Genomic DNA, 20,780 nt, shown 5'->3' on the forward strand with positions numbered 1-20,780 from the left:
AGTAAAAAGCATTGTGCAGAGATTATTGGGCAATAAAAGCATGAATGTAGTCATTTTGAAAAAAAAATAATGTAGCTGTTTTTAAATGATTCTAATTATTCCTTATTTTTTCTAGCCATTTTTGTGTTTTTGTGTATTGTGTTGCTCAAAGTTGGGACGGAAAGTCACATTAAATGTGCTAAGAAAATAAAGTCTCAGCCATTTCAGCAGGTCTCGAACCATAAAGAAAACTACTTTTTACTTTCCAGTCCTGATTTACAATGTAGTGGAGTAGAAAGTACAGACACCTGCTCTCAAATGAAATGAAATAAGTGAAAGTATCCACTGTAAAATTTACATTGCATGTCAATGGTCATAGTTATCCTGCCACTAAAAACAGTCTTACCCACTCCACCACCCAAAGCAAATCTATTATTGCACCAGACTGTCGATGTAAATGTCTGTGTTGATAGAATAATGTTTGAAATAAAATTAACCTTACATTGCATGAATCGTCGCGTGTTGAGGGACTATTTTCTCATATATCAGTCCACTGCTACCAAGCTTTTTATCAGGAAGTACAACTCGCTGCTGCTGCTCAGACATAAATCCTTCAAATGCAAGGTTGGTTTTACTTCTAAAATTATTCTGTTAACACAGACATTTACATCGACAGTCTGGCGTTATAATTGTTTTGCTTCGGGTGCTTTGTGGAGTGGGTAAGACTGTTTTTAGTGTCAGGCTAACTATGGCCATTAACATGCGCTAGCCTAGCACCAGTGACCTCTGCAAATACAAGGATTGGATGGAATATTTCAAAAAGTGTCTCCAAAATTCTGAAATGTCCCTTTAAGTAAAGTACAGATACCTAAAATTTGTACTTTTACATTTGTATTGTATTTGTATCCACCACTACTCAATATACAATGCCACATACACCAATTTCAATGGGCCTAACAGAATGATAACTGACTCCCACATGCAACATAATAATAGTAATTGTCTCTAAAATACTATGTGGTCTTATGAGTTTACACTTCTAATAAAGTCAAGGCCATTCTAAAACTGCTCAGGCCTTTGTCTTATAAATTTGGTTATTTATTTATTCAGTTCTCCAGTATATAGTATTGTATAGTATAGTATTGATTTTTTATTTTATTTTTTATTTTTTTTGACTAGCCTGCACTGCTCTAGTACTAAAAAGACTTTCTGCATAAATTTAAGTTGATTTCTCACTGGATAAGAATTTTTTTTCGGCTTGGAAAATGGTATTTTATCTATTATTTCCAAGTGGAATTTCAATCAACTAAGACTAGGAAGGTATTTAAGAGCTTGAAAATGTCTGAAATGAATATAACAGACATCAGGTCAAATCAATCAACATTAAATCCTGAAGTCAAGTCATTTTAAGCTGTAGATTTGTTGAGTGCAGTTGCATTTCTAAACTTTGGCCACTGGGGACCCATCTGTCAAATGGTCTGTGTCTCAACCAATGTTATCCTTGCACCCAGCAGAGTAAACAATGATTGGCGCCCACTTCAAAGCAGAGCACGCTTGACCTGCAGCAGTCCATATGAGGAGGGAGAGAAGGGAGAAACAGAGGAAGAGAGGAGGAGAGGAGAGAGAGAGGAGAGAGAGAGAGAGAGAGAGAGAGAGAGAGGAGAGGAGAGGAGGGAAGAGAGAGAGAGGAGGCGGAATAGTGAGAGACGAGGGGGAGGAGGAGGGAGTAGAGGAGTGAACAGAGCAGAGAGACGATAGAGAGAGAGAAGAGGGAGGAGGAGGGAGTAGAGGAGAGAGAGAAGGGAGGAAGAGAGGAGGCAGGAGAGGAGGAAAAGCAGAAGGAGTGTTGTCTGAGGAAACATCTTGTCTTCAAAGGACATTAGTGGCACTGATTCAAAAATACAGACAAACATTGGGTGCATGTTGTCTTCCTCGGGACGTGATTCAGGATTTGTTTTGGACACAATAACGTGCACTTACAGTAAATGTACCCATAACCATTCAAGTATTCAGTCATTGTGTAACAGTGTCATAAAAACTTGAATTGATTTGATGTGAGTGGGGTGACCTATCCCATGCAAAGATGTTAATAGGTCCTATATTACATAAAATGACCTTTTGTGAGCTTTAAGTCATGATAGAATGCTGTTACCTCATCAAAAACATGGAGCTTGTTTTGTTTCATTCCCATATGCAACACACAAATCCTTTTCTCCAACAGAAAACACTATGTTCTACCTTTATGTGGTAATACAGGAAGTGTTTTTAAACTTCATATGCCTTCACTAGAATCATCTGAACAGCTTCAGCCTTGGAATTGCCAATCTCTACTGAAAAAGGTAGCTGTTAACTGTTGAAACCGACAACTAACTGACATCACAAGGTGCAACAGAGCACTTTGAGCTTTGGAGATGTAGAAAGACTAACAACGTGTGAACATGTGTAGATAAAACAAAACACAACTCCAGGTATGGTTTTGAGGAGGTAAGAGCATTTTAACATGACTTAAAGCTCACAATAATCAATTTTGTCAAATATAGGATCTTTCAGTACCTCTCAGTAAAAAATTTTTTGGTTTTTGAAAGATGTTCTCATTTTCCTGCAAAGTAAGCCAAATGTGCAATAACTAATGACTGATCAAATCCAAAACTACACAAATACAGCCTTTGCAGGTCAGTATCTTTAGAAAAAAAAGGTTAAAGGAAGAAACATTAGTGAGACAAGCTTACAGTTAAAGATTGATTTTTAAAAACGTGAAAAACAGAACTAGTTTATTTTAAACAGTTTGCAGTGATCCAAAGTTATTCCTTGCTTATCTTATGTATTCTAAGCATCATAATATTTAATCATGATGAGTTTATAAGAGCCTTGCAAAACTTTCAGAGATCAGAGCGGAGTTTTTCCATCACAGTACTGCTAACAACAATTATCATACTTAGACAATAAAACACTAGATACAGTACGTAGACTTATTTTCAAATGCATGGAAGAAAATTGTACAGGAACGGTGCGCTGTGCAACTTGACTGGAGGGGTCTCCATGGAGATGTTATTGCTTTGGTTTAAATTGTCCACAGTATGGTATTAAAGTAATCTGTCTTGCATTTATTCAACACATGTTATATCGCTCAATAAATATCTTCAAAACATCCATTCTTACTGTGAGTGGAGTCTCCTCTCTTCAAATCTAACCTATAATTTGACTTGCAGCTCTCCATGGCGATGCATACAGTTATGGACATACCGTGGAACATTCTAGGCACATCTCCATGGAAACAAGCAGGTGATCAACCCTCCAGCAGACAAGATATACAATGCACCTTTAGTACCACTGTAAACTCAGAATACACATTGCGTTACTTGCATATATTGCGTAAGTGCCTGCATGTTAGATTCATTATGTCATCCAATGAGTTCAATTGAGCAACGCTGGTATCCCTAAGGAGGATCTTGTGTATATTTATTTTGACAGACACTTGCGCATGCACACTAGATCTATATTAAAATATTGAAAAAATATACAGTTAGAGTACCATACTGCTTTTATGTTGTAAAGTTAAGGACTTCTCAGGATTTAGTTGTTCTTAGAGATAACTTTGTGTAATATAATGCCCCAAAACACATCCAAACACCATCTTTGCCAAGCGAGGGGCTAAGAAAACACTTGTGCAATCGTATCAGCAGTGTGCAGGTCTACAGCAGGTTCTGATTAAGTTCATATCAAGGACCACAGGACCGGAGTTATTTTTGGAATTGTTACAACCTCTCGTTTATCCATCAAGGAGCAAGCAGCCAAGTTTCATTATTATTACACTAATGCAATGGTACAAGCTATTAATAATGAGTCATGTTGTAACCAATGGCCCATTAAAATTGGAAATGTATTAACAGCTAAAAGTGAATCTGAAAAGTGAAAGTTGATTTTATATCAAAGGTTAATTTAACATGTTCTTACTTGTGATGTGGGTTGGGTGGAAAAATAAATTGGTGATCATGAGTTTCAAGGTATTTTTAGCAATCGAAACTATAACTGAATAAACACTAAATATGTTTAACGCCTGTGAAACATTCAAGGCAAAGCAGTAACACCTTGGGGACAAGCAGATGGTTTAACCGTCTACCAGAAAAGTTACATAGTGCTTCTTTAAACCATATTGGAATGGTTTATCTTATGGAAAAGTGGATTGCAGTCTTGTGATTGATTGATTGATTTCTTATGTCAGGAGGCCATATTGGAGAGGTCTGGCCCATTGCAAAGTAGTTGGTCGCAGTAGCAGCAGTATTACTAATAGTAGGAGCAACTATAATAATTTGCTGAAAATTACAATATGAATATGGATCATTTCCAGTAGTCATCCCTCAATAGCTGATATGCTGTCTATTGATAATTTACAGTGACATAACTCTGGGGGTGTTCTACATGTATCTCTAATGTTGGAATTTTTAGGAGTTACCATGGTGTCTAGCGATGTAACAATACCTGAAATATCGTGATATCGTCTCTTTGCTTAAATTAAGAGTTGGTTTGGTGCAGCAATAGCTACAAAAAGAGGGAACTACATAGACCATGATCCTTTGCTCCATTTCAGTGTAGACTACATGAAGAAATAACAGTTCTAAGCACATTTAAGTTATAGTTCTTTGGATTAAGTCTTGTCAAGGCATTTTAAGAGGAAAAAGTAGCATATTAACAGTTTTACCGTAAGATTTGGATATCGTTACATACCTAATCATGAGACTCCCCACCATATCGTGAGCTTTTCCCAAATATCGCAATAAATGTTACCGTGACGATATCGTATCTTGAGACTTGGATATCGTTACACGCCTAATGGCGACACAATGCACACATTAGCAAACACTGTCAAAAATGTTTCAAGAAAAAACAGACAATGAATTTTAAAAAACACATTTTCAGGTTTCAGGTTGTTTAATTTTCTGCAAAAAAAATGAGAGTGAGAAACTGGAAAACTTTTGGCTAATGCTAGTTAGTTTGCGACTGTAATTTTATGTATGAGAGACTTGTTTAAGCGCATAAATCAGCTCACCTATTGTTGTTACACCTAAGTAAGCTCTTTATGGTCAGATTGTGTTCAAATAAAGCACAGATTAAAGTTTAATAGAGCTTCAGACAGAGCAGAGCCTAGAGTTAGCATCACACCCTCAGGGAATGTGGATGACATCAGCTGCAAAGAGCAATAGGATAATCCAACTTGGTAAATACTTTTTATAGTGTGTATTTAGTTTTTTATTTTGTACCTTTATTTTGTACCTTTGTGAATGGCTCCTGGCGTGTACAGTATTGTTGTAGGTGCAGACAGAGGTACAGCTGGGGCTCCTCACCTGAGCAGTGCATGACTCAGCCTTCATTCTACTGTATGTTCAAATGAGCTCATGTTTACTTAGCTTTCTCTCACTTAGCATGTTTTTCTGTCTAATTGTGTGTCTTCATGTGGACTCAGTTAGCCCTGTCAATCAAAACCTCGATCACGACTCTGAGGGAAGGAAATCATTTGTTAGTGAAAGCCTCTCCATGGTATTACCAGATAAATACACAGTTCTCACTTGTCAAAATAAACCTGACTGTTTTTCAATCCAATTAGTAAAAATATTCATAGACCTAAACCCCAAACATAAAAATCAGTAACAAATGTGAACAACATTTTTATTAAAGGTGCATTGTGTAACATTTCTAGTGAATGATTTGCTTGCATTTATTTTTACTACTAAAAAGCTCCTTGAAAACATACATTCTTAGTGTGAGCAGGACTCCCACTCCACAGAACTGACCTGAACTTGCATGGAGGCATCATCTTGTTGTCACCATGGAGACAGATCAGTTTAATGTGACACCATGGAATATTTTAGGCAATTAAACACAGTTTACATGGCAACAAGAAGGCAATGTGTGAGTGTGTTAAGGATCAATAGTAGTAGTAGCTCGGGATACGCTACTGGTATTGGATCTGATATCGAAACTTTTGATGAATCAGATATCGGTTCATCTGATATATCATTTTGGTCTATAAATTGTCGATGTCATTTTTCATAGCTGTTCTGTCATGTTTAAAGGAAATAAATAATATTCTTAGTTGTACTATCAGTTGTTATTGGGGATCAGTACATACATAGTAAGCCAAAATATCAACATCTGTATCAGAAAAAGCCGGATTCGTGCATCCCCAGTAGTAGCAGTATTTAAATGGTAAATGGTCACATTTAAGCACTTTACAACAAGGAACCACTCACCCATTCACACACACATTCATACACCAGTGTACACAGACACTGTGGGCAAGGTGGGTTAAGAGTCTTGCCCAAGGACACAACGACAGCATTCATCTGTGGGAGCTGGAATCACACCAGCCAACCTGTGGGTCAGTGGATCTGACCACTCAACTTGTGATGTTTTATGTCAAGAACTGGATTCAAACCACCAACCTTCAGATCAGTGGGCAAATGCTCTACCAGCTGAGCTACTGCTGCCCATAGTATTTAGTAGCGTTTCTTGAAAGATCTCGTCAAGTAGCCATTCCTCAATATATTAGCCAGGCTGGCGCCACCTAATGCCTCCGCTCAATTTAATTTCTCAGGAATCAGAATACACTAGACAGTTCGCGAGTGCAAGTTCAGGCACCAGCCAATCAGCGAAGAGCCATATATTCTGTGTTGGCAACGAGGATTTAAAGCTTTAACAAAGAGAATGTTTTGTGAATTTGGTCAAGGGGAAAGATGTTACTGCCCTTCTTCCTACGGTATTTGGGAAAAGCTTAATATACCAGTTAGCCAATTTAGCGCCACCTTACATACGTGACGACCAAATAGCAGCGATTGGTTAAATGAAAAAAGTACCCATCTATCGTCAAGTGAATGAATTCTAACACTGCGAGGTCAGATGGTTTCTACAAAGTGAAACCAGCTGATGAATCAAGCTATCAATATATAACCTGCTATTCTCAAAATTAAGAACATATGTAGGATTAGATTTTGTATTTATGACATTGTTTATAATTCCTCCACAGTGTGTCCAAGCTTGTCTTAACCTGAGTTATAGTATGAGTGATTGGCATCTTGAAAACAGGAAAACTATTTCAGTGCTCTGTTTTTGAAAGTCAGCTGTAAGCTCAGGACCATTGTCTTGTTCAGATTTAAGAGACAGTTTTACGTCCTCTGTTCCTTTAAATGTGTTCACATAGAGTTTTTATAAGAAGGTTTACACACAAGGAAACTGTAAGCCAGCCCTGTATAGGCCTAATGCCACCTGAGACCAAACAGTGACCGAAAGGAATGCACAAAGATGTTTACAAACTCAACCCTGCTCACTCAACAGTGGTAGAGCAAATTAACTTAAAGGTCCTGTATTACGCAAAATGTACTCTTGTGTGAGCTTTTAGTCATGTTATACTGTTGTTCTCTCCTAAAACCATAAGTGGAGTTGTGTTTTGTTTCATTCACATATGTTTGAGTAATTCTTTATTATTAGTCTGTCTACATCTTCAAAGCTCAAAATACTCTGTTCCACCTTTTGATGTCATGTAGTGGTAGTTCTCAAGTTAACAGCTACTTTTGAACCATTTTTTATAGCACAGACTGAAAATTCCAGGGCTGAAATGATCCAAATGATTAAGGTGTATGGAGTTTAAAAATACAGTGGAGTTCTTTCTGTATTACCACATGACATCACAACAGAGTGTTTCTGTTTCAGAGAAGAACCCAGCATAAATACCATGTTTGAGTGTTAAATGTGTGAATGAAACAAAACAAAATACCAGGCATTTTTTGATGAGGAAACAACATTATAACATAGATCGGAAAATGGCAAAATATAGGCCCTTTTATGTATGATGTTTTTACTGTGTAATTGTAAAATAACCTGTTAAATAGTTTTACTTAGTCCTAAGCAGCAACGGCAGTAGTGGTTTTAGTAAATGCCATTGCTGTAGTACAACAAGTACAAGTAGTTCTAATGACAGTAATAGTAGCAGCAGCAGCTGTAGCGGCAGCAGCAGTAGTAGTAGTAGCAGTAGTATTAGTAATAGTAATAGTTGACTGAAGTAACACTGATAGTGGCAGTGTACAAGTCATATAGTTTAGTTTGAGTAATATTAATGAATAATGCATGTAGCCTACATTTTCCACTTTATACTTAAGCTTATTTGTGTGTGAATGAAAATAATCTTTGCAAATTTGTTTTACAATTGCAAAACAGAACTAAAACAAGAATATTTTCACTGGCCCACTTATATGTAACCAAATAATTAGGCTATTGTAGCTCTTGCCTTTTCCAAACTTTCCATTTGCATAATATGAACCGTCTTGTCTTGCATGGCCTGACATGTTGCTGGTATGTGTGAGTCTATGTGAACCATATCCTGGTGTCAAAGGTCAGGGTCGTTGCCAAGGTGACAGGATGGGTCATCATTGTTGAATGTGAGTACGAGCGATGACGAACACTGTACAGACCCAGAGCTGAGAGATGAGTGCAGTCCTGTGTGTTTTTAGCTGTTTCCTGGATCTTTGTGTTGAAAGAGAGAAAGGCTCACATATTTGGTATAGGAATCGTATACGCCAACATATAAAGAAACATGGTAAATAGTATATAGGCTAAAGCTTAGTATATAGGCTAAAGCCTAGTATGTAGGCTAAAGCCTAGTATATAGGCTAGAGGCTAAAACAACATTTGAATATACCAACAGATTAGAGTACTAAAAAAAAAAAAAAAAAAAAAAATCTTAAATAAAGTCAATTGTTTACTCTGTTACAAACCAAGAAAAAATGAGCGGTATTGTGTCTTTGAGTGTTTAGAAAAGCTATACAAATTAAATATATTAATATTAGTAGTAGTAGCAGTATAGTACTAGTTGATTCAGTAGTAGTAGTAACAATAATAGACATATTAGCAGAAGATGAAGAAGTAGTAATAGATGTAGCAGTAATAGTCGTAGCTAAAGAGGTTGTAGTAGATATAGAAGTTAGTAGTAGAAGTAGTAGAAGTAGTAGAAGTAGCAGAAGTAGTAGTAGTAGTAGTAGTAGTAGTAGTAGTAGTAGTAGTAGTAGTAGTAGTAGTAGTAGTAGTAGTAGTAGTAGAATACAAATAATAATAAATATGCCTATAATGATAATGTCTGATGTTTTTCTCATCAATATTTGAAATAATCCAGTAAATTTTACTTGTAAAATCAGATCAGGTGTGATAAAGATCTTGTTTTTTTTCTCTCTTTCTCCTGTGGCACAAAGCATGGAACAAACAAACTTAACAGCCCTGCCTGATCTGCGTCATTGACTTTAACCTCTAACTGTCTCTCTCACTGTCAGTCATGACTCACAAAGGTCTCTCTTTGAATGTGTCAACTATAAACACATAGTTGCCAAGTTGTTGTCACTGTTTCATTTACTACATGCTAAATAAACATTTAATTATATACAATTGGATTGACAGATAATTATGAGGACCAACATATGTAAATAAGGAATGTTTAAAGGGCTTAGATTATGTTAAATAAACTTTTCCAAAAACCTACACAATGCTTAAAGGTCCTGCATTACCAAAATTGACTCTTGTGTGGTTTTTAGCCATGTTACAATGTTGTTACTTCCTCAAAAACATGCCGGTGTTTAGTTTCATTCACACATGTTTGAGTAATTCTTTATTATTAGTCTGTCTACAACTCCAAAACTCAAAATGCTCTGTTCCACCTTGTGATGTCATGAAGCTTTCAAGTTAACATCTACCTTTACCTTTTGTTCTTGGAGTTTAACAATTCCAGGGCTGAAATCATCCAATTTATTTTAGTGAAGGTGTATGAAGTTTAAAAACACAGTGGTGCACTTCTTGTATTACCACATGACATCACAAGGTGGAACAGAGTGTTTTCTGTTTGAGAGAAGAACCCAGCCTAAATATGCAGAGTTTGTGTGTTAAATGTGTGAATGAAACAAAACACAACTCAGGGTATGTTTGGAATGAGGAAACTACATTACAAGATAGGCCACAAAATAGTGTAATATGGGCCCTTTAAGCTGAGTTGTGTTTTGTTTCTTTCATGAGTCTTTTGAGTAATCCTGGATATTCAGTCTCTCCTTCTCCAGATCTCAAAACTGTCTGCTCTACCTGCTGATGTCACAAGGTGGTGGGTCCCTTTATTAAGATATGCTCTTTTCTGTTTTTATCATTTCTACATGTTTACCTTTCAGATGCTCTTCCTGTTCTGCTGGCAACAACAGTATTTTGTACTCATAGAAATTTGTTTTGTTTGTTTGATTGTTGTTTTTTTAAAAGAAATAAAGACATTTTGATTCTCGAGAAATTGAATGTACTCTTTTATTTATATTGTAATAGTAGAATATATATATATATTTTTTGCTATATGATAAGATTTGAGGTGTAGAAAGTTGAATTAAATACATTTTTTAGGCCTGTTACAATAACAAATTTTGAACTACAATATGTTGCAGAAGAAAATATAGACTATAAACAATGATACTGAAACTAATTTTCAACTCACTCAATAACCTAACGTAGAATTAATGAAACACTTATAGTTAGTTTGGATCTATAATGAGTCGAAGTTCAATCTTCTACAGCTCAAAAATGATGGTTTCATCTTTCATATATTGAATGATAAGTTGATATAGTAATTATTGTGACCTGTGACATGTGTTTTTCTTCATCTGTTCAGCTGCTCTGCCGTCAGCCATCTTGACGATCCTCTTCACTCCGTACCAGAGAGGGATCTACTGTGATGACGAAAGCATCAGCTACCCATACAGACGAGACACCATCTCCCACGGAGGCATGGCCGCCGTCACCATCACATGCTCCATTGTCATTGTGAGTGTCTCCACCATTTAAAGGGCTCAAATTACACTATTTTCTGATCTGTGATGAGCTAAGAACATTTTCTTAGCTCATCACAAATATATCTGGAGTTGTGTTTTGTTTCATTCACACATGTTTAACACAAACCCTGCATATTTTGGCTGACTTACTTTCTCAAACTGAAAATGCTTTGTTCCTCCTTGTGATGTCATATGGCAATACAAGAAGTGGTACACTGTGTTTTTAAACTCCATACACCTTCACTAGAATCATTTAGATCATTTCAGCCCTGCAATTGCCAAAGTCTATGGAACAAAAGGTAAACGGTAGCTGCTAACTTGAAAACTATCTCTTCTTCATGACATCATAAGGTGGAATAGAGCATTTTGAGCTTTGGAGATGGAGACAGACTGATGATAAATGATTACTCAAACGTGTGAATGAAACAAAACTCAGCTCCAGGTATGTTTTTGATGATGTAAGAACATTATAACATGGCTTAAAGCTCACAAGAGTCAAATTTGTGTAATATAGGACTTTTATCTTCATCTGCATAATTGCTTTGCCAATTATGTTCCACAGGATGGCATTTAACTTGTCTATCTCCATGGAGACAAGCAAGTATCACCACTAGGCCAAAACACAGACTCTGTAGGAATGAATTTCAAGATATTTCTTAGCAATAAAAACACCCATAGATAAATAGATGCTAGTTTAATGCCATACTGTAGAACATCCCATGCAGGCAAACCAATTACATCTCCATAGTGTCAAGCAAGTGATGTATCCTCCAGCAAAAAGTTATGTAGGGCACCTTTAATTATATGTAAATGAAAGAGGTTCACAGATAACATAAATTAATTTCACATATGTGTCAGGATAGGTTTTGTAATATGTTAAAGTGAATTTATTTCTTTATTTTTGCATTTCTTTTATTTATTATTAGATCATGTATGTTTAGCCACATTTTACACTCTATGTACCTCTTGTATTTTTTTGCTCTTTGTTATTAAAATATATTGTGATGTGAGCTACTGTGTCTAAGTAATTTCCCTTGTGGATCAATAAAGTTTGTCTAAGTCTATCAGCTGACACTATTTTGTATCTTTTCCTCAGATAACCACAGGAGAGGCGTACCTGGTTTATTCCAACAGGCTGCGCTCCAACTCCCAGTTTAATCAGTACCTGTCTGCGCTGTACAAAATCGTGGGCACGTTCCTGTTCGGAGGAGCGGTCAGTCAGTCCCTCACAGATCTGGCCAAGTTCACCATCGGACGCCCCAGACCAAACTTCTTAGCTGTGTGCGCCCCCACTGTCTGTAACGGGTACATGCTGCAAATCAACTGCACCGGAAATCTACGCAATGTTACTGAGTCCAGGTGAGGCTTTCTTACTGTAGTGTTTACAAGATTTTGTTGTAAGTTAATAATGCAAAAGTTGATGTGAATGCCATAAACTTGAAGCCATATAGCTCTGAGAGATTTACTGTTGTTATGCAAAATTGATTCTTGTGACCTTTAAGCTGTGCTTTGTTTCATTCACACATGTTTAAGCAACCTTTAAGTATGAGTCTGTCAACATCTCCAAACTCCAGAATGTTCTTGTGATGCAGGTAGCGTTCAAGCTAACAGCTATCTTTTACCTTTTGTTCTGTAGAGATCGGCAATTTCAAAGGTGAAATGATCCAAATGATTCTAGTGAAGGTCTGTGGAGTCTAAAAACACAGTGGAGCACTTTCTGTATTACCAGATGTGTGTTGAGAGAAGAACTCAGCCTAAATTTTCAGGGTTTGTGTGTTAAGCATGTGTGAATGCAATTAAACACAACTCCAGGTATGTTTTTGATGAGCAAACATTATAATATAGGTCAGAAAAGTACCTAAAATGGGCACTTTAAGTATCACATTTAAGATCCACAAATGCTTGACGTCATCATTATTTGTTTGGGATTGGCTCCACAAACTTGCCAAATACTGTAAATCTGGCTTGGAGTTGAATAATGACACCACTTTCTGAATCTAAAACATAATTTAACTGTTGTTTATACACAGACACCTAATATGCTGAACTTTGCACTAGTTTTTGTTTCATTTGGATAGGCGCAGTAATTACAGAGGTATTAATCATAAACCCGGTCAACAAATCTGCAATCTGAGAATTAAACAGAAAATTCCACCACAGAATCCTGATCTGTACTCCAGCTCAATTTTAAACTATTCACAGATTTCATCTTCCTGTTATATCCAACATTTTGAGGCTTTTAGACCTTTCAAAAGATGTAATATTTAGTTCTAAATTGTCAGTATGGCAACGGTTAAAATTTTTTATCATTTTGAAACCCATGGATAGGGATTTTTGAATATTGCAATGTCACTCGAATGCAACCTATTGATACTTTGCAGTGACATTACACTGGGGGTGTTCGACATGCATCTCTGCGGTGAAATGTTCAGCAGTCGCCACGGAGATACAATGTACACTTTAGCGGACACTGCCAGAAAAGTTTTAATATTGTCTGAAAATTCAAGAAGAAAATACTAAATGGATTTAAACAGCACATTTTCAGGAGCCTGTGATCAATACGAATGTTCATAGTCCTGTTTAGGAGTTTCATTTTATGTGTGAGGGACTTGTTTAACAGCATAAATCAGCTCACCTGATTTAGTTCTAAGTAAATCACCTCTTTCTGGTCAGATTGTGTTTAAACAAAGCTCAGATTGAAGTCTAACAGAGCCTCAGACAGAGCAGAGCCTACAGCCTATTTTTTGATTCTGTTTTGTTCCCAGGTTGTCGTTCTACTCGGGTCACTCTTCGTTCGGGATGTACTGCATGCTCTTTCTATCGGTGAGTGAGAGGAGCCATGTTTACACAGGACCCGGCGCTCAATGTTTAGTTTAAAAATATCACTGTTGTAAAAATACACACTGCACAATGGCCGGAAGATGACAGATTTAACTTTTCATTCGCTTTCACCAAACACTGTCACTGTTTAGGCTGCAGTAAGACCTACATTTACTTTATGCATGATTTTGTTTGGGATTTTGGTTTGAGCATTTTCAGTTAGCTCACTTTTTGGTACCACAACTACACATTTGTCTGCTAATCCAGTGTCCTGTCATCTCCCAAGATCGGGTATGGTGGCTTTCAAATGTCATACTCCCAGATGGGGGGCAAGAGACCTATTGATTACATTGTATTTTGCTGTAAAATATCTAAAAAGTAAATTCACAAATGTTTAATCTGATTTCTATTGGTTCAATCCAGTCCAACTTTATTTGTATAGTACATTTTATAAACAAGATTCAAACAAGTTCCCAAAGTGCAGCACATAGCAATGTAAAACACTCTGGAGTGTGAGACAGTTTGGGAATGCAAGTTTTGCCTTACCACAATAACATGCTGACATCGTGTCCTGGGGCAAGACACTTCACCCATCCTGCCTGGACATTTGGTTGAGCTGTAAGAGCAGAATAGAGGTTATGGATCTTCTTTCATTTATTAATATAAAAAACATTAACTACAACTTTATTTATTTCCAATATATTATAATTTTTATAGGTACTTATTGTTTGTATTTTGATTTATGACCTCACAATTATTTTTAATCTAATCTTTTGATCTCAGTATGTAAAAGCCTTTTGTAACTTCACCAGATAGCACAATAGATTACAGATACTAAGGTGGGCAAATTAAAAAATGAAGTCTGTAAGTATTTATTTCTAATTTAGAAATGTTATAATGTGATCCTTGCTTTGTCCCCAGTTGTACGTACAGGCCAGGATGCAGGGTAAATGGACACGTTTGGTTCGACCCACGATTCAGTTCTTCTTGGTGATGTTTGCGGTTTACGTGGGCTACACTCGAGTGTCCGACTACAAACACCACTGGAGTGACGTGCTGGTGGGATTCCTGCAGGGAGCGCTCATCGCTGTCCTCATTGTGAGTCCAATCAGAGAATTACTGCAATCCACATAATGTATATACCAGTTTATTTAGTTTGTTTAGCTACCTACTATTGGAGAGTGCCAAAAATAACTTGAAAAATACCTTGAAAAACATGCATTCTTACTGTGGGCAGGGTCACCTCTGTACAGATCTGACCTGTAACTTAGCCAAGTAGCATCACTTACTTGTCTCTGTGGAGATTGTTAAGTTTATGGAAAGATTCCAACAAAGGAATAACATCTCCATGGAGACAAACAGCTGATATAACCTCTCCCGAAAAATTACATAGTGCACCTTTAAATATAAAAAGTATTTATTGAGAATTGTTCTAAAATGTTGTTCAAGGCCTGTTACTCTATGGATAATATGTTATATTTAAGACAGTCCACAAAAGATGAGCCTGATCATTTCTGTCCTAAATCACTATGGGTGCGTTCACACTTGTCCTGGTTTAGTCCTGGTTTGAGCCCAGTTTAGCCCTAATGAAGAGCCTGTTCTAGTCCTAGTTTAGTCGCGGTCTAGTCTGGGTTTAAGTCCAGGTTTAGTGAAAGTTTTGTTTCAATGAGATGTGTATGCAAGTGTGAATTCTCCAAAAACCAGCCTATAATTATTAATTATATTAATCTTGTGGCTTAATATCTTTCTGCTTATTGCATTCTTCTGAATTGTTTCGAAGATGAAAAAAGGGAAGAAACTAGACACATGAACAGACACATTCCCTTATCATTACTATAGGTTGTTTTTTGTGGTATGGCACAGTGCCATCTCCACTGAAAGTATTTATCAATCTCATGTTGCAGGCACACGCTAACATGACATCTTAATTATACAAACAAGGAAGACAATTCTCCTGTTGTTTGATTTTGACGCTGGGTTTCAGAAGACATCTCAACATTCTGTTGTTCAAAGAAAGGGTTCTTGTTATAGGCAACATTAAAAAAAGTTTTTATGATTCTGAAATTCACAGATATAGTAATATTGATACATGCATGCATATACACGTAGGTGACATGATGGCTGAGTGCCTAACAGTAAAGAAAGTTCCTGGTTTGATCCCTGGGTCGCTCAGGTCTTTGTGTGCAGAGTTTGCATGTGCAATAGCTAAAATCCTTCAGCTGAAGTAGTCCAAGACTAGAACAAGATCTGGAGAGGCTTCATAATAGATGATAAGATAATATAGGAGATGTTACCTTCACGTTGTTGAAGGATGTTTGCCCAGAGTGTACAGTCTCTCACCGCTTAACTTGCTTGCATCTTTCACATTTACAGTATAGATCTTTCATGATGTTTCTTCTCCTCTTCTTCAGGTGCGATACGTGTCTGACTTCTTCAAACAGCGCCCCCCTCTGTGCACTACTCCTGACACACCCGAAGATGAACATTTGGACAATAAAGGCAGTGCCCCACCTCCGGACTCTCAACACGGAAACCACTACAACTACACTGGCCCTGTATGAGCCCCCTCCCTCCTGAACCAGCACGGCTGTATACACCACCAGGTCATATGGGCCACGCCACAGTATTCTATTTAATATCTGAACTGAAAATGCAAGAATAAACCAGGACTATGACCAGATTAAACCCAGACAAAACTAGGTTGGGACTAAACCAGGACTAAACAGGGTCCGGGTCTACAACAGGACTAAACTAGGACTAAACCAGAACTAACTTTCTAAATTTACCCAGGACTGAATGAGGTATAGACTGCAACAGCTAAACCCAATGTAGACCAGTTAAACCAAGACTAAACCAGAACAACTCAACTAAAGTAGGTCTAAACCAGGTCCTAATGGGGTGTGGACACCTACAATTTAGGGTCTAAACCATGAGAATTTAACCCAGTGTAAACCAAAATTAAACCAGGATTAAATCACATCTAAACTAGGTCCTGATGGAGTGTGGATGCCTTAATAGGGTCTAAACTATGACCACAAAGCCCAGTCTAAACTAGAACTGAACTGGAACTAAACCAGGATCAAATCAGGCTTTGCATGAAGTGAGTACACAGCAGCAGTTAAAACTTAACAAGCCCCAAATGAGGCCTTAAAGACCAACTAAACCAGGACTAGGACTAAACCATTTAAAGGGCCCATATTATGTTATTTTCTGATCTATGTTTTAATGTTGTTTCTTCATCACAACATACCTGGAGTTGTGTTTTGTTTCATTCACACATGTTTAACACACAAACCCTGCATATTTAGGCTGAGTTCTTCTCTCAAACACAAAACACTCTGTTCCACCTTGTGATGTCATGTGGCAAGACACGAAGCACTTCACTGTGTTTTTAAACTCCATACACCTTGACTAAAAGTGTTTGGATCATTTCAGACCTGTAATTGCCCATCTCTACTGAACTAAACGTAAAATGTAGCTGTTACTACCACTATATGACATCACAAGGTGGAACAGAACATTATGATCTTTGGAGATGTACACAGACTAATAATGCAGGGTTACTCAAACATGTGTGCATGAAACAAAACACAACTCCAGGCATGTTTTTGATGAGGTAACAACATTACATAGGACCTTTAATCCTAACATCTGGACTACACCATGACTAGACTAGAGCTAAATCAGTTCTCAAACCTAATGAACTTCACTATTCTCAAAGTCTGTATACGGCCATGTCTACCACTATCATCACGGGACATTATGTGCTATATACCCTCTATAGTCACCCTTTACCCTAGCTCGATAACCACTGTAGCGGGACTGGGCTCACACTGGGGGGAAGATTTCACAAGCGTTTTTACAACTATCAAAACTCGCAGGTTCCCAGAGGCCTGTTGGGACAGAAGCTACTCCTGCGTTTTTTCAGTATGGGGCGTGTGTACTGCCAAAAATATGTGATTTAAATGTTTATTGTTGTATGACACTGTGCAATTTGATATATGTTTTGTCATGGTTGTATCCCTGTTTAGACTGCAAAGAAATACTCATGTTTTTCCTTTTTGTCTTTAAAGGTGCACTATGTAACTTTTTGGTTGGGGGCCTGTCACCTGCTTGTCTTTATGGATATGTCATTTTTCTGCCTGGAATGTTCCACAGCATGACATTAAACAGCTCTACTTTACATTTTCAATTACAGGTGGCTGAAAAATGCATAGAAAAACAGACATTCTGACTGAGTGATGTTGCCTCTCCATAGATCTGACCTGTAACTTGGTCTGGTTTGGTCTCCATGAGGATAGAAAACTTTAATACCATACTGTGAAACATGATGACACAATAACATGTCCATGGAGAAAAGTATTAGACAGGCCCTCCCACAGAAAAGTTACGCAATGCACCTTTAAATCATGTACTTTTATTCTCAATATGACTGTTAATTTACCTACACTGGATCAATATTGTAATTCAATCAATTTCTTGCCAAATATCTCCACATTATTGTTTTGTTAAAGGTACACTGTAATTTTTCTGGTAGAGGGTCTGCCACCTGCTTGTCTCCATGACAAGTTATTGCTTAGCCTAGAACATTCCACAGATTTTTACTTTTTTTTGCTATGGATCCTACCTGGACAACTGAGGGATTACACAGACATTCCACAGTATAGCATTATCTATCTCCATGGAGACAAGCAGATGGCAGACTCTCTACCACAAAAGTTACATAATGGACCTTTTTTATATGTATTTTTCCATGTATAGACTGCTTTTGCAATATCACCACGAAACATATATTGTGTCATTTGTTTATATAACTACTTTATTCAAAAATTGTGTAGCTTTTTGAGAATGTACCAATATCTGTGAAGTTACCATTCTTTTCAATACATTTTTATTATGTGTGTTTTGTGGCTATCTCTCTCTCTCTTGTAGATCTAGTAATGCGATAATTGATGGTGTGGGTACAGAGACTCACCATTTTTCCTGAAAAAAAAAAAAAAAAATATATATATATATATAATATATATATATATATATATATATATATATATATATGTATATGTGTGTGTATATATATATATATATATATATATATATTTCAGTAACAAACTCTTGGTATGTTTTACACGAAAGGGACCAGTTCACATTAATTAAGATTTATGAATTAGTATGCCTTAATAGCCTAGTTATTTACTTATATCAGTACAGCTTTTCACACATATACACACGGCTCCCGAAAGTTAAAGTGATTTAAAAAAATAAAATAAAAATATTATACCGGTGGGGCACTGTCACTGTTTACAGCAAAATGAACCAATGCTTTTCCTGACAATAAATGTGTATGTAGAGTTCTAGAGTCAAGTTATAGTCATAGTCAAGTTATAGGAATACAATTCAAACATGATTTTAATACTAAGAAGGCTTTATACTTGACCTAGATTTCGATACCACAATAATTATGAAACCCATTATTCTCCAGACAATATAATGGAATTTTCCACATGTCTTTAATAGGGCTGTACAAAACTATTGAAATATCGATATATATTGATATTCAATTTGGAGATACAGGATCATCATCATGGTTGCTGTGTCTATATATCCGTAAGAGTATTTAATATCTTTTAACATTTTCTTTGTGAACAGTACTACAATTTAGTTGCTTATTTGGTACAAGGACATTTTTGCTGCTAAATGTATCAAGTATCACATATATCGATTATCAAATACATCGCCATATCGTGATAATATCATATCATGAGCCATGTATCGTGAATCATATCGAGTGGTGAGGGACCCTGTGATTCCCAGACCCAGTTTTGAATATTACCATGTAGTTTTATAGCCTACTACCCATTGTAAAACTTCTGAAAATTCAGGAAATTTCCATATTGGCCCTGTTCAAGTGATTTTTTTCCAGTATCAATTCTTGTTCAGATTCATTTTTATACTGATTATTATGATATTCATTTCATTTGACAACCTTATGTAATTGTTCTAAGGAAGACATATTACACTAGTCTAGTAACATGCCTGTCACTATATTTTACACAATGGACTATACTGAATCAATGCTTTAGTGCGTCAGTGCGTTTTGTCTGCTCCACTTACTGTTCTTTGGATGCTGTTGAGTCGTGCCTGGACCTGCCCAGCGGTTGTGGGATTCCTGACTGGGTTTGGGCCTTTTGAACCATGTCAGAGGTGAGTTAATGACTTTAAAATGTTTGAAAAGACGTAGTTAAATCAAATGTGAATGTTTGTCTCTGTATTAACGGTTTATTAGTGAAGTATTCAGGTATTTTGTTCACAAGTTTGTATTGACACAGTATTCAGTATTCAGTTCAGTATGTTGAAAGGTTCTATATTACGTAAATTGACTCTTGTGAGCTTTAAGCCATGTTACAATGCTGTTACCTCCTCAAAAACATACCTGGAGCTATGATGGAAATGCTCTGTTCCATCTTGTGATGTCATATAGTAATAGTTATCCAGTTAACTGCTACCTTTTACCTTTAGTATGGAGTGAATGAATAATGCACCAAATTGTGAGGCGATTATGTTTAAGTGTCTGGAAAAGCTCTATATAAGACTAATGCATTATTTTTAGTTCAGTAGAGATTGGCAATTCCTGGGCTACAATTATCCAAATGATTCTACTGAAGGGGTATGGAGTTTTAAAAACACAGTAGAACACTTCCTGACACATGATATGACAAGGTGGAAAAGTGTTTGGTGTTTGAGAGAAGAACTCACCCTAAATTTGCAGGGTTTTTGTGTTACACATGTGTGAATGAGACAAAACACAACTCCTGGTATGGTTGTGATGAGGAAACAACATTATAACATAGATTAGAAAATCCAATAATATGGGTCCTTTAAACTGCCTCATCAATCACAATATAAAACCATGCATTTACTTAGTGGCAACTGGTTTTATTTGGCTAGACAAAAGCCATTGTTTCCATGTAAATACAAAGTGCTTTATTTGAGTTACATTTGTGTATTGGTTGGTGTCTTGTGACAGTGAGGTCAGAGCTGACCTTCAGTATAATGGAATTTCTCCATAGGAAAAAGTATCAAGTTATAAATCCGTGTTATATTGTCTGCTATTTGAGTGCATTTACTGGTAGATTATTCTTGAAA

General features: G+C 36.7%; 1 protein-coding gene across 1 annotated transcript in view; it reads left to right on the forward strand.

Annotated features, from left to right (window-relative positions):
* The window catches only part of plpp2a (phospholipid phosphatase 2a), a 36,895-nt gene extending 18,355 nt beyond the window's left edge, over positions 1-18,540 (forward strand). Inside the window, exons 2-6 of the mRNA XM_020919030.2 lie at positions 10,658-10,809; positions 11,914-12,176; positions 13,583-13,640; positions 14,559-14,735; positions 16,049-18,540. Of these exons, the coding sequence (XP_020774689.1) occupies positions 10,658-10,809; positions 11,914-12,176; positions 13,583-13,640; positions 14,559-14,735; positions 16,049-16,198 (800 nt within the window). The 3' untranslated portion in view covers positions 16,199-18,540. The remainder of the gene's footprint in view (positions 1-10,657; positions 10,810-11,913; positions 12,177-13,582; positions 13,641-14,558; positions 14,736-16,048) is intronic.
* Positions 18,541-20,780: the final 2,240 nt, after the last annotated feature.

This window comes from Boleophthalmus pectinirostris, unplaced genomic scaffold (assembly GCF_026225935.1).
Source record: "Boleophthalmus pectinirostris isolate CB_2022bp ecotype Guang Dong unplaced genomic scaffold, ASM2622593v1 HiC_scaffold_10, whole genome shotgun sequence".
NCBI lineage: Eukaryota > Metazoa > Chordata > Actinopteri > Gobiiformes > Gobiidae > Boleophthalmus > Boleophthalmus pectinirostris.